The 14,425-nt window shown below is 36.4% G+C and overlaps 1 protein-coding gene across 1 annotated transcript in view; it reads left to right on the top strand.

The window, feature by feature from the left end:
- PPM1E (protein phosphatase, Mg2+/Mn2+ dependent 1E) overlaps positions 1-14,425 on the top strand; it is a 202,805-nt gene that overhangs the window by 174,827 nt on the left and 13,553 nt on the right. The window contains exons 2-3 of the mRNA XM_007118095.3: positions 2,159-2,277; positions 8,132-8,331. Coding sequence (XP_007118157.2) covers positions 2,159-2,277; positions 8,132-8,331 — 319 coding nt within the window. The remainder of the gene's footprint in view (positions 1-2,158; positions 2,278-8,131; positions 8,332-14,425) is intronic.

Below are 14,425 nucleotides of genomic sequence, written 5' to 3'. Positions count from 1 at the left end.
TTGGGTTTTCAGTTATTATGACTGTGTAACAAATTAGCACAGAACTTAGTGGCATAAAACAATCATTTATGATGCTCATAGTTTCTTTGGGCCAGGAATTAAGACTGGGCAAAGCAGGGTCAGCTTATCTCTGTTCCAGGATGTCTGGGGCCTCAGGCTGGGACTGGTATCATCTGAAGGCCTTTGCCATTACATGTCAAGCAGTTGATAATAGCCATTGACTGGGAGACTCAGCTGACACCCACATGAACCTGTCCATGTCCCAGGGGGAGGGGAATGGCAGAGGAAGGGGAGGAAAAGGAGAAAAGAGAGGAAGAGAGAAGAGAAAGCCAAGGGGAAGTCATGTAGTCTTTTATGACCAAACCCAGAAGTCACACAGCACCACTCTTGCCACTTTTTTTTTTTTCGTCAAAGTCTCATTCACATTCAAAGAAGGGAAAACAGATTCTGCCTCTTCATTTGGAACGGTAAAGTTCTTAAAGAGCATGTAGGACCAGAAATATTGCTGTGACCTTTTTTAGAAAAACAATCTGCCACCGTCTGTTCTGGCTGCACAATTCACATCCTTCCCACATGCAAAAAAATCACTCACCCTCCCCACAAAGTCTCCCAAAGTTTCATCCCTTAATGGCATCAGGCTCAGGCTTGAGGTTCAGGATCTCAGTGAGGTCAGGTCCAGGTGAGATTCCTTGGGTATAATTTCTTGATGACAGCTCCTTGAATATAGTTCCATTTGATTTGAAAATTTGGGGACTAAAGAGGCATATTATCTACCCCCTTCCCCACTACTACCCAACATACAATGCGTATGTTGGGGAGGTACTTACTATTCCAAAAGGGGGAAAACAGGAGGCACATAGAAGTCACTGGTCCGTAGCAGTTCTCTTTTTATCTTTTCTCTATGTGATCTATTCTGTCCATAGTTTAAAAAATAAATTTGTTTTTTGGCCACGGTTCACGGCTTGTGGGATCTTAGTTCCGCCCTCAGGGATGGAACCCGTGCCCCGTGCAGTGGAAGTGCGGAGTCCTAACCACTGGACTGCCAGGGAATTCCCCTCTATTTCCATAGTTTTAAATAGCATCCATACATTCATGACTTCCAAATTTCCTAACATCTCTGAGCTCCACACTAAAATATATAATTAGCCATCTGACACCTTCACAGGGATATCTCACAGATTTTTCCAACTTAACATGGCTAAAATGAATTCTTATTTTCTGCTTTACCCTTTTCCTCCACAAATCTGTCTTTTCCTGGTTTCTCCATCTAGGTGAATGATGCCACCATTCACCGAGTTGCTCAGACCAAAACCTAGGACTCAGGCTCATTCTTTTCTGTCTCTCACCTCTACATACAGTAATCAGCAAGTTTCTATATTTTCTTTCTCCAAAATCACTTTTTAAAAAAAATCTCACCTGGATTACAACAGTCTCCTTATTGGTCACCCTCCTTCATTCTTGCTGCTGTCCAACTTTCTTTCACACAGCAGTCAAAGTAATATTTTAATTAATATGTCTGGTTATGACACTGTCTAGCTCACAATCTTCAGTTACTTCCCCCTGCATTTTGAGTAAAAGATCCATATAACTGGCCTGTTCCTGTTCCTCTGACCTTATTCCTCACCACTTTCCCCCTTACCCACTATACTTTATCTTCTTTGGGCTTCTTCCGGTTCCTCAAACATACCAAGCTTTCAGAAAGGGCCTGTACACATGCTGTTTTCTCTGTCTGGAATATTCTTCCCCAGCTTCCCACTCCCACATAACTGCGTCTTTCTCATCCTTTGAGGTATGGCATTCCTTACTATTTCTAAGTAGGTACTTCCCTTTAATACTTTCTATCCTATTTGTTTCCTTTATAAAACGTATCGCAATTTTAATTTATATCCTACCTGTTTACTTATTCATCATCTGTCTCCCTAACCAGATTGTAAGCCTCCCCAGGTCAGGGGCCATATCTGTGTTATTCACCAGTGTATACCCAGTGCCTAGGCAGACTGCCTACCATATAATATGCTCTCAACAAATATGCAGTGAATATTGTTTAAAGGTATAATTTTGTTTTGAGACAATATGTTAATAATAAGTAATTAGTAATAATTTAAAATGTAATGGTTCCTAATTCTTACTGAAATAGCCTTTTATTTTTCTCTTTTAGTAACTGCCCTTCCTTTTTGGCTGCTGCTTTAGCCAGAGCCACATCAGACGAAGTCCTTCAGAGTGACCTTTCTGCACATTATATTCCAAAGGAAACCGATGGCACAGAAGGGACTGTGGGTAAGTACTTTTCTGCATTATTTGTTTTAAAATATTAAAATCTTCTCCTGTGTAGTGATTCACAGAAAATGTCTACAAAATACTATATCTAATTATGTTTACCCACTGGTTGATTTTATAGTAGGAGCAAGAGAAAAAAAAGCAAAAAAAATTTTTTGAAACTAATCAATAAAAGTAGGGAAAAGAGGGAAAAATACAGGCATATTTTGAAACCATATGAAGGTAACTGGAGTGAGAGATTATCATAACAGTATGTTATCATAAATAATATCTAGATAAATGGAGAGAGTAAATGAGAAATGTGAAGCCACAACAGAAAAGATGAGTAAGTGAGGGCAAGGAGAGTTTGAGCAAAACCTATTTTCAAATTTCAGCTTGTCTTTAAGAAGTCAAGTAAAAAAATCATATATACAAATTCAAGAAATCAGTTGTAACAGAACTTCTTATTAATTATATTAAATTTTATATCTACCAATAAGTAAATAGAGCTCTTTATGACAATTATGTAATGTGATTTAATTGCCTGGATCATTGTACATCTTTTTTCCAGGTAAATTATAAGGCTTTATTTATTAACGAAGGCATGTTTATTAATGTATTAGGCTTATACATATTTGACAGACTAAAAAAATACCAGTTTTTATAAAAATTAGGGAATGGCTACTCAAAATTGTTGGGAATTTTAATATTTCACTCTATTTGTTCTATTTTAAGCATTTGCCTTTAAACATGGTGCAGAAGGAACAAAGCATATATTAATGAATCAGGACAGCTAGATTCCAGAGAATGTGAGGCAGATATAAAAATAAACATTCCTATTCTTCCTTTATCTCTCTAGATAATTTTTGATAGAAAATTGGCAAAGAAGGAATTCCTCTGCTTGTTTTTACTGAGAGTAATTGATTTACTTGGAACCAAATTGTTCCAGAGTCAAGTTGGATGGAATTCCTGCTACAAAGCATTGGTCTTTCCTCTTGTACTGATGCATGAAGTAAAAGCTCTATAATGAAAAGATGAGGGAGATTAAATTCTGCTTCACTGCAGCCAGGGTGATGGCTGACTCAGCTCCAGCTCAGTACAGTGACATTAACGACTGATGAGTAATTTACAGCTGTGAGGGGGTGGACTGCTACTTTGGACAATTTTCTCTTTTTCGCACCCTTTTTAATTTAATTTTATTTTTCCATTTCAAGCAGCAATTATTTATATACTGATGTTCTTACACCACTTCCTGCAGGAGAATACTTAACGTAGCAAGATGGAAGTGGTGCCCTACGTGCCTACTTTGGAAGAATTTTCTGAACCCCCATAAGACAGCAAAAGTGAAATTAAGGATTTTCCTTTTGGTGGATATCATTGGTCAGTCAGATTTCATATTTTTCCAAGAGACTACCCAGTAATGTCTCCATGCCACTGCTGTGATTCAGAATGATTTATTATAGTGCCAAACTATTTACACGTCCTTAATCTATTTAACCCAAATCACTCAGTGTGAACTGCACTGAGGAGAATCTCTACGGGGCATATTGTGTTTAGCCATACATCAGAGTGGGAAATGAGCATACTGAATAAGGCATGATGTCATTGTCTTAAAGGTACTGAAGTCCCCACTGAAATGCCCTTTGACTCTTCTCTTAGGTGTTTCCAAAAACAGACTTAAAGAAGAAAAATCCTTACCTTAAAGTTCTTTTTATGTTTATGTCATCCCTAACAGAAGGTTTGTTAAACAACCTTGCATTTCTGTTGGCAGACATAACTCCTGTCCAGACAACCTAAAATCAATTTAAAATATCCCAGTGTAAAAATTTAAAAACAAGAAGGTGAAAATGGTCACTAATACAGAGGATATTAAAAGAAATTATGAAAACTTTGTGAAAATAAATTTGAAAACCTGCGTATTTTCTAGAAATATACACGTTAACAAAACTTTACTTCAGAAGAAAGAAATTGAGAAGATTGTCAAAAAGGACAAAAGAAGTAGGTGATTCTACAGGTGAACATTTTCAAAGAAAGAAAGATAATTCCACTGTTTTTTAAAATGAATTATCCAATTGCATAGGGAAAGAAGGAAAATTTGCACAGCATAACACTCATACCAAAACTTGCCTAAGACAAAACTAAAATAAGGAATGAGAGATAAGTCTTAGTAATCAATGTAAAAAATCTTAAGTGAAATATTTGTATATTGAGTACAACAATTCATTTAATGAGTATTTTATTGAGGGCTTACTATAGCTTAGCACTGTCCCGGGGAAACAGCAGTGAAAAAAACAAAAATATTGGGACATTTATTACATAATTTGTATATTAATAGGTCAAAAGAAAAAAACAGAATAATCTCTAAGGATGCCCAAAGAAGCATTTGATAAACTTCAATATTCATTCCTAATTTTTAAAATACACTTAATAGAGTAGAACTAGATGGATACATCTTGGACATTGTAGGACCAAATTTGGCTCAAACCAAAAATCTAGCAGGTATGCTTAAAGTATATACTAAAGAATTTTTTAGTTGCAAGTGACCGCTGGCTTCAGCAAAACAGAATTTATTGGCTACCCTTCATGTAAGGGCTACACAGCTAGATTCAAGGCTTTACATGATGTCATAAAGACCTGGCATTTCTCCAACTCTTCAGCTGTGCTCTTTTTCATTTTGATTTTATTTTCAGGCTCTGTGGGATAGCAAAGTGGCTGCTAGGAGCCCCAGATCTTCATCTGCCCAGGTTCAAAACAAGCAGGAAAATAAGAATAACTTTACTCAGTTGCTCTTACATAAATCACAGGATTCATTGTAATCAGCCCAGCTTGGGTTATTTCCCTTTCCTAAACGAATAACTATGGCCAGAGGAATGTGGTTCCTAATTGGCTAGACCTGAATAACGTTTTACCCCCAGATGCACATGGACTGAGAGTAGAGAAGGAAATGTTCCTGGTAGAAAGAGGAATGTTTGCTAGGTGGCAAATAACACATTAAAACAAAGTTCTGACTCAGAGTAGCAAATAAATAAAATAACTAGGAATAAATTCAGTAAGACATAAGAAGGACCTATGTTAAAACTCTATTGAGCAACATAAAAAGGATTTAAATTTATGAAACAGTATAACTTGTTCCTGAATAAGACTTAATATGAAAAAGAAGTCGATTTTTTCCCAAATAACTGTAAATTCAATATGATCCCAAACACAATGGCAACATAGTTCCCCCTCAAACTTTGACAAAATAATTAGTTCATCTGGAAGAATAAACATGTGAAACTACCCAAGTGATATCTTTTAAATTAGTCCTCCTTATATTAAAGCATGTTATAAAGTTATAGTAATTTTTAAAGAATGGCATCATTGTAGAAACAGTTGGAGAGATCAGTGAAGAATTAACAACCAAGAAGCATACAAACATTTTAATATTTTAGTGGTTATTTATAAGTTTGCTTATTCATTTATTTAGTCAACATCTTATGAGCTCCTGCTATCTGTTAGGTACTGTACTCTGACTAATCCAGGACAATTAAGACACAGTCTCTATCTGCAATCTAATTTGGGAAAAGTAGAGCATGGGTGTGAGTCAGATAGACCTGGGATTGAGAATGGTATTGCCTGTTTGTGAAATGTTCCAGAGACATAGAATGTAGCAAATAGTCAATAAATGTTATCCATTGTTTAAAAATGTGGTAAGAGCTATAATAGATGGTGTGAACAAAGACAGATCTAGTGGTTTACTAAATATTAGAGAAAGCTGGTATTGCTTCCCTTGACCAATTTAATCTGTCTACACCAGGGCTGTCCAGTAGACAGCACAATGATGGAAATGTTCTCTACCTGCGTTGTCCAATGTGGTAGCCAGTGGCCGTATATAGTTACTGAGTACTTGAAATATAGCTAATGTAACCAAAAAACTGAATTTTAAATTTTATGTAATTTTAGTTAATTTAAAGTTAAATAGCCACATGTAGCTAGTAAGCTACCCGATTGGACAGTAGAGGTATATATACTAAGAGTCATATAAAAAGTAATAATCAAACCAAAGTATGATATAATGTTTTATATTATTATCTGGGAATCTGGGAACTATCCTGATAGTTAGTATCAGTTATTTGTTTCACCCCACCCCATGCTCCCTCAAAGTTTCTGAATTCACTTATTGTTTTGCAGTCTTCTGTTGTGATTGAGTCAAATGCACACCCAAATGTAGAGTCTGGATTTGGGGGGATATGCTGTTGCAGAGACCACATGGGTTGGAGAGATACAAATAGGTAATTGCTGGCTGAAAGAGACAGTCTCTGGTAACTGGTGCTTTAAACAAACAAACAAAAAGATTGGAGTTGCTAAAAACAAACAAAATGTTGGGTTGTCTACTGGCCTCAGTTTTTCCCTCTTATACACACCTCCTCAGGTTGTACTTGCTCTTTGAACTTCTTTTCTCTTTCAAATGTACCCTTGACTTTCAGATATATAATCAAAGGGGACAAAGTCACAAACATGGTTTGCCACCCTGTACTATGTTAATGAGAAAAAGAAAAGCAACAAAAACCTTGAGACCAGATTTCTGAATATAGTCACTGAAAGAAGAGTTCTGAATAAGAAAACAGGTAAAGTTACAGATTAAGGCAACAGCAGGGTAAAGAAGAAAAAAATGGGAATCTAAGTTCCCAGGCCATTCTAGAACACATAATCTCTCTTCTTTGAGATTTGTGCTCTAGATCAGAAGAGGTATGTGCAACATGTGTGCCAATCTGGCACACGTTTTCTCAGGCTGTCAAGCTATATCTGATTTAGTAAAGTGAAAAAAAAATTTTTTTTTGGAGAATTCTAAATTTTTTTACTTGGGATGTAGGGGGACCCTCTGAAATACTGGCCTGAGATAACCTAATCTTCCCTTGGTTATTTCAACAGCTGCGATTTGAGTAGAGGACAGCTTGAGTGGAGATGATGTGAGATACAATCTCTTCAGTACTATTCAGTGTTGCTTGAAAGGCTTACACATCTGTCCATCCACTGAGGGATGCAAGGGAGCCTCAGAAGTGAGCTAGTCTACTCCACTTAATGGGTCAAGTAGTAGACTTAATAGTCTAGGGTGAAGAATCCTCTGATTGCTATCTCCTTTCTTCTATCTAGGGTCATACACATAGACAGAATGTAAGCATGTTTTCCTTAGAGAAATATCCAACTTTTAGACTCATTTTTAGACTCATTTGTTAACCTCTTGGTTAAACTATTTAAGCTATTGCCTACCACTTTAATTTAAAAATACATCAAATAACAAAAATATATATTTTAGCTCTGAATATAATCAGTTACAGGAAAGAAAAGTAAGGGAACTGGAGTGAGGTAAAGGAAAAGGTCAGGAAGAAAGAGAGAAACTAAGACAAATGGTAATCAAAGTAAACTCTTCTTATTCCTGTTGTTTATAAATAAATGATCTATTTTCATAAGGCTTTCATATTCCAATTAGTTGGATGACCACTGTTCATATTTCAGTCATTCTTCTAAGCACAGGGGGCTTGGGTTTCCAGATGATAACCTCGGCAGCCAAACAGAAGTGCTCTGAACTGGATGGTGTTGCCAGAGCACTTCACCGGCTGGAAGAACTCCAGCCTAGGAATAGATCCAGCCCTGCTCAGAGGTTTTCTCCTCATGACATAAGGATATCCTAGTGGCAGCTCCTGGCTGATGATTTTCTACTAGATAGGTTGTCATTTTCTCTCTTCAGAAGCAACATTTCACTTCTCTTGAGAAGGAGGAATTTCTTCTATTAAGGTCACCTTGACTAAGGTGACCTACTTCTGTCTTTACCAAGCAGGCAAGTGAAAAGCAGTTTTACAAGGCTCTTCATTGGGGGTTTCTGTTTCTTTCACAGAGATTGAGACAGTGAAATTGGCCCGTTCTGTCTTCAGTAAACTACACGAGATTTGCTGCAGCTGGGTGAAAGACTTCCCTCTCCGCAGGAGACCCCAGCTTTATTATGAGACATCAATCCATGCCATCAAAAACATGCGCAGGAAAATGGAGGACAAACATGTCTGCATTCCTGACTTTAATATGCTCTTCAACCTAGAGGTAAAGGGCACGTCTGAAGTGTCAGTGAGATTTGGAAAGCAAAACACCATCACGGGCCTGTTTTCTACCAAGAGAACTTCTAATATATTGTAATAATATCTCTGATAGGTTCGAATAGGACTAAGGGCAAAGTGGCACAAATTTGCTTCCGTTAGATGAAACGAAAGGAACTATTTTACGTTATTTTGAATAGGTAATGCATTCACATGGTTTAGAATTGGAAAATAAAAATCCCTCTCTTATCCTTGTCTCTCAGACACTTCATATCCCCTCCACGGAGGCAAGCAAAGTTACCAGACCTTCTGTAACCTTCCAGAGACATTCTATAAACATATAAACAAAAAAGAAAGCTGTTATATCTCAATAAAGCTTTTTTTAAAAGGAACCTATTTCTATAGTATAATCAAACGTTGTCTATTAAGTTCCCACATTACTATGTTTCTGAAGCAACACAAAACACAAACATAAAAGAATAAATTTAAGACTAAGACAGTTTTCTGATTTCATGTGATTTTACTTTTTAAATCTTGGTTTCTGAGATAGGAAAGTAGCTGGAATTACATTTCATAAATCTCTGTGACTGACAAATTGGATCATATGAGCCTTGTCAACTTAATAACCATTTTCTTGTTATCTTCCTCTTCTTTTTCTATTATGTTAATGCAAACAGAGGTAGGTTTGTTTCCTATGCCTGTCACTTGCTGCTTTTCCTCACTCAAGTCCATAACTTAAAAATTACAATGTAGTGATTTATACAAAGCACACTGTTTCCTTCATTTAGCAGCTAAATTTAAATTTTAGCTGACTGTCAAGGTCTGATAAGCAGTGATGGTGGGCTGGTAATTGGTGCCTACGTTACAAGAAAGATCAGCTGATACCACACCCATGCAAATGTAACCCCTAAAGGCTGTACTGTGATAAACAGCCCTTAAATCACTGCACCCACTTGAAGATTATACTCAGGTTTGAGGGCATCATGGCTGTTTGTTGACCGAGTTGGTTTTCATTTTGCCTCAAAAATCAACCCAAAGGCCTAACTCAGAAAGGAGCATTTTGCTGTAGTGAACCAGACCTTGAGGGCAATTTGGGAACACATATTTAGAACCTTATAAATTTTCACACTCTTTAAAATATTTTTTATTTATTTATTTTTGGCTGCATTGGGTCTTCGTTGCTGCGCATGTGCTTTCTCTAGTTGCGGCGAGTGGGGGCTACTCTTCGTTTTGGTTTGCCGGCTTCGCGGGCTTCTCATTGCGGTGGCTTCTCTTGTTGCGGAGCACAGGCTCTAGGCGCACGGGCTTCAGTAGCTGTGGCGCACGGGCTTAGCTGCTCCACGGCATGTGGGATCTTCCCGGACCAGGGCTCGAACCCGTGTCCCCTGCATTGGCAGGCGGATTCTTAACCACTGCACCACCAGGGAAGCCCCTCACACCCTTTGATTTGATAATTTCACTTAAAAAAAATTATTTTATGTATTTAATTTTGGCTGCATTGGGTCTTCCTTGCTGCGCGCGGGCTTTCTCTAGTTGCTGCGAGCGGGAGCTACTCTTCGTTGTGGTGTGCAGGCGTCTCATTGCGGTGGCTTCTCTTGTTGTGGAGCACAGGCTCTAGGCTCACAGGCTTCAGTAGTTGTGGCTCGCGGGCTCTAGAGCGCAGGCTCAGTAGTCATGGCGCATGGGCTTAGTTGCTCCGCGGCATGTGGGATCTTCCCGGACCAGGGTGCGAACCCGTGTCCTCTGCATTGGCAGGTGGATTCTTAACCACTGCGCCACCAGGGAAACCCGATAATTTCACTTTTACTTTTATAAGGTAAAAGAAATGCAGAAAATTCTTACATGTTTTGTTTGATGTAAATGTTTTTTTTACACAACATAGTCAATAATAAAAAACTGGAAATGGTCTAAGTCATATATAGGAAATGATTACTATGATATGCTCATAAGATGTATAGTACTTATCCATTTAAATACTTAATGACTTGAGGGAAATGCTAATGATATGGCAAATAACAAAAAGCAGGATATAAAATTTTATGTACATTATGATTCTAATTTTATTTTATTAAAAATTTATATTTATAGAAAAAAGACTGGTTATCTGTGCATGGTGGGATTAGAGATATTTATTTCCTTCTGTACACTTCTTTATTAGTCCAAATAAACATACATTATCTTTTTTTAAAAACTGAAGTATAGTTGATTTACAGTGTTGTGTTAGTTTCTGGTGTACAGCAAGGTGATTCAGTTATTTTATATATATATATATATTCTGAATAATACATATATATATTCTTTTTCACATTCTTTTCCATTATGCCTTATTACAGGGTATTGAATATAGTTCCCTGTGCTAAACAGTAGGATCTCGTTGTTTATCAGTTTTATGTATTATAATTTGTATCTGCTAGTCCCAAACTCCTAGTTTATTTCTCCCCATGCACTTTCCCCTTTGGTAACCATAAGTTTGTTTTCTATGTCTGTGAGTTTGTTTCTGTTTCATAAATAAGTTCATTTGTGTCATATTTTAGATTCTACATATAAGTGATATATGGTATTTGTCTTTGTCTGACTTACTTCACTTAGTATGATAATCTCTAGGCCCATCTATGTTGCTGCAAATGGCATTATTTCATTCTTTTTTTTACAGCTGAGTAATATTCCATTATACACACACACACACACACACACACACACACACACCAACACACAGACACACTCACACACATACCATATCTTCTTTATTCATTCATCTGTTGATGGACATTTAAGTTGCTTCCATAGACATACATTACCTTTATAACAGGGAAGACATCAGTATTTTCTTTTAAAGAGATACACTTGGCTCCTTTGTTTCTTCTGATGTTATATTGTTTCTTCTGATGTTATATTGTTTAAGAATCTCCTCACCAATCTCATATTGTTTAAAGTTATATTCTCATGCCTACATAAAGCTATTATTGCCCCCTTCCTCTTTGTGATGATCCCATATCAGCCCACTCATCATTTAAAAACTGCTTGGATGAACTGGGAGATTGGGATTGACTTATACACTAATCTGTATAAAATGGATAACTAATAAGAACCTGCTGTATAAAAAAATACATAAAATTCAAAAAAACCCAAAAACCAAAAGAAACTGCTTGGACATGCAGTTTTTCAATTTTACCCTTATCCTGCCAATTGAGCTGTTTAAAAATGAGTACATTAAAAAAAATTTACTGCTATTTATTTTAAATAAGAATTTTTTATCGAGGTATTTTGATTTACAATTCATTTCAGGTGTGCAATAGAGTGATTCAAAATTTTTATAGATTATAGTCCCTTTAAAGTTATTATAAAATATTGGCTATATTCCCTGTGTTATACATTATATCCTTGTAGCTTATTTTATATATAGTCATTTGTGTCTCTTAATCCCCTACCCTTACATTGCCCCCGCTTCCCTCTCCCCGTTGGTAACCACTAGTTTGTTCTGTGTGTCTGTGAGCCTATTTCCATTTTGTTATATTCATTTCTTTTATTTTTTAGCTTGCACATACAAGTGATAACATACAGTATTTGTCTTTCTCTGACTTGTTTCACTAAACCTAATGCCCTCCAAGTCTATCCATGTTGTTGCAAATAGCAAAATTACATTCTTTTTTTATGGCTGAGTACTATTCTATTTTGTGTGTATGTGTGTGTGTGTGTATGTGTATACATACATACCACATCTCTTTATCCCTTTTTAAAAAATTGAAGTATAGTTGATTTACATTATATTAGTTTCAAGTGTACAGCATAGTGATTCAGTATTTTTATGGATTATATTCCATTAAAAGTTACTAGAAGAATAATGGCTATAATTCCCTGTACTATATAATATATCCTTGTTGCTTATTTATTTTATACATTGTAGTTTATATCTCCTAATCCTATATCCCTATCTCACCCCTCCCCTCTTCCCACTCCCCACTGGTAACCACTAGTTTGTTTTCTATATCTGTGAGTCTGTTTCTGTTTTATTATATACGTTTGTTTGGTTTATTTTTTAGATTCTACATATAAGCGATATCATCTAGTATTTGTCTTTCCCTGTTTGACTTATTTCACTAAGCATAATATTCTCTAGGTCTATCTGTGTTGCTGCAAATGGCAGAATTTCTTTTTTATGGCTGAATAATATATATATATTTCACATCTTCTTTATCCACTCATCTATTGATGGACACTTGGGTTGTTTCCTTATCTTGGCAATTGTAAATAGTGCTGCTATGAACATTGAGGTGCATGTATCTTTTTGAATCAGTGTTTTTGTTTTTTCTGGATATATACCCAGGAATGGAATTGCTGGATCATATGGTAGTTCTATTTTTAGTTTTTTGAGGAACATCCATATTGTTTTCCACAGTGGCTGCATCAATTTACATTCCCATCAACAGTGTAGGAGGTTCCCTTTTCTCTACATTCTCTCCAACATTTGTTATTTGTGTTCTTCCTGATGATGGCCATTCAGATAGGTGTGAGGTGATATCTCATTGTTCTTTTGATTTGCATTTCTCTGATAATTAGTGATGTTGAGCATCTTTTCATATGCCTATTAGTCATCTGTGTATCTTCTTTGGAAAAATGTCTATTCAGGTCTTCTGCCCATTTTTTTTGATTGGGTTATTTGGGTTTTTTTGATATTGACTTGTATGAACTATTTATATATATATAAATATATTTATATTTAATATATTTAATATGTTTTAACATATTATATATATTTTAATATAGTTTGGATATTACCCCCTTGTCAAAAAATGAGTACTTCTTTAGTACAAGGTAGACATTCTACATGTCAGGACTTTTTTTCTAAAGAGTTCTGTTTATCAATGTCATCTTCAATGGCATTATAGATGGTTTGATTATATTGCTAAATTAACTAGTTGTAATAATCTGTATTAGATATAGATTTCATAATATTAGGTTGTATCATTACTCTATGGACATTTATATTTGGTACTTTTGTAAATGTAGTAGTTCGTTTAAAAAGAACTTTTTCAAAGCACAAATATACCTGTTGTTTTAGTATATTTTAGTAGTCCTTCCAAATCCCCATGAGATTCCAACTCATCCCTACCTAACAGATGAAAAAAACAAGCACAAGAAAATTATATGCTTTACTTTGTATATTTTATTCACTTTGAATAACAGGGCCTGGACTCAACTGAACTCTCCAAGAGCCCAAGGAAGAAGTCAAAGCTTCCAAATGAAAATCATTACATAGTGTTGCCTAAAAGGAGTCCAGAACTCAGTGAGAGTTCAGTGAGTTACAGATCTCCTAAGTGAGTTAGAGCTGAGATTTAAACACTTGAGTTGAAGAGAAAGAAAAAACTAAGTACTTAATGAGTTAAATGTACTCTTGTGATTAGGCTTCTGTTGTCAAGACAAATCACAGGTTTGGAAGACTTGCTTCTGGCAGTTGCCATAGGGCTTCGAGCAGAGGGTGAGCTAGGAAATGTGAAGCTACATCTTGAATTAGGGGATTAGGTAAAGACATGGACATCTGATGTGGTTCAAGTTTGGGTAACCAATTTAGAGACTGTGTTATTTATGGTGAGAATACAATGTGGCCATGAATGATTTATGAAGGTGATATTATAGTTTAGAAGTATGTGTATGCTTTCATTTTCTGTGTATTTTATTTTATTTTATTTTTTATTTTATTTTTTTGCGATACGCGGGCCTGTCACCGTTGTGGCCTCTCCTGTTGCGGAGCACAGGCTCCAGACGCGCAGGCTCAGCGGCCACGGCTCACGGGCCCAGCCGCTCCGCGGCATGTGGGATCTTCCCGGACCGGGGCACGAACCCGTGTCCCCTGCATCGGCAGGCGGACTCTCAACCACTGCGCCACCAGGGAAGCCCCTCTCTGTGTATTTTAAACAATCTAACATATTGGCCTCGTGCTTGGAAGGCCAGTTATTTCCTATTGTTCTCAGTTTCTAATTTTATTATTAAAGTACTTTCATTTTGACAAAAATCCTCAATCCAGAACAGCCTTTGCTTTAATTCCTCTTCATATCTTCTCTTTCTCCCCCTCCCCACAACATATAACAGCAACTTTGAAGCCA

Source organism: Physeter macrocephalus, chromosome 14, assembly GCF_002837175.3.
Source record: "Physeter macrocephalus isolate SW-GA chromosome 14, ASM283717v5, whole genome shotgun sequence".
In the NCBI taxonomy this organism is placed as follows: domain Eukaryota; kingdom Metazoa; phylum Chordata; class Mammalia; order Artiodactyla; family Physeteridae; genus Physeter; species Physeter macrocephalus.
This window is presented reverse-complemented; position numbering and strand designations above follow the sequence as displayed.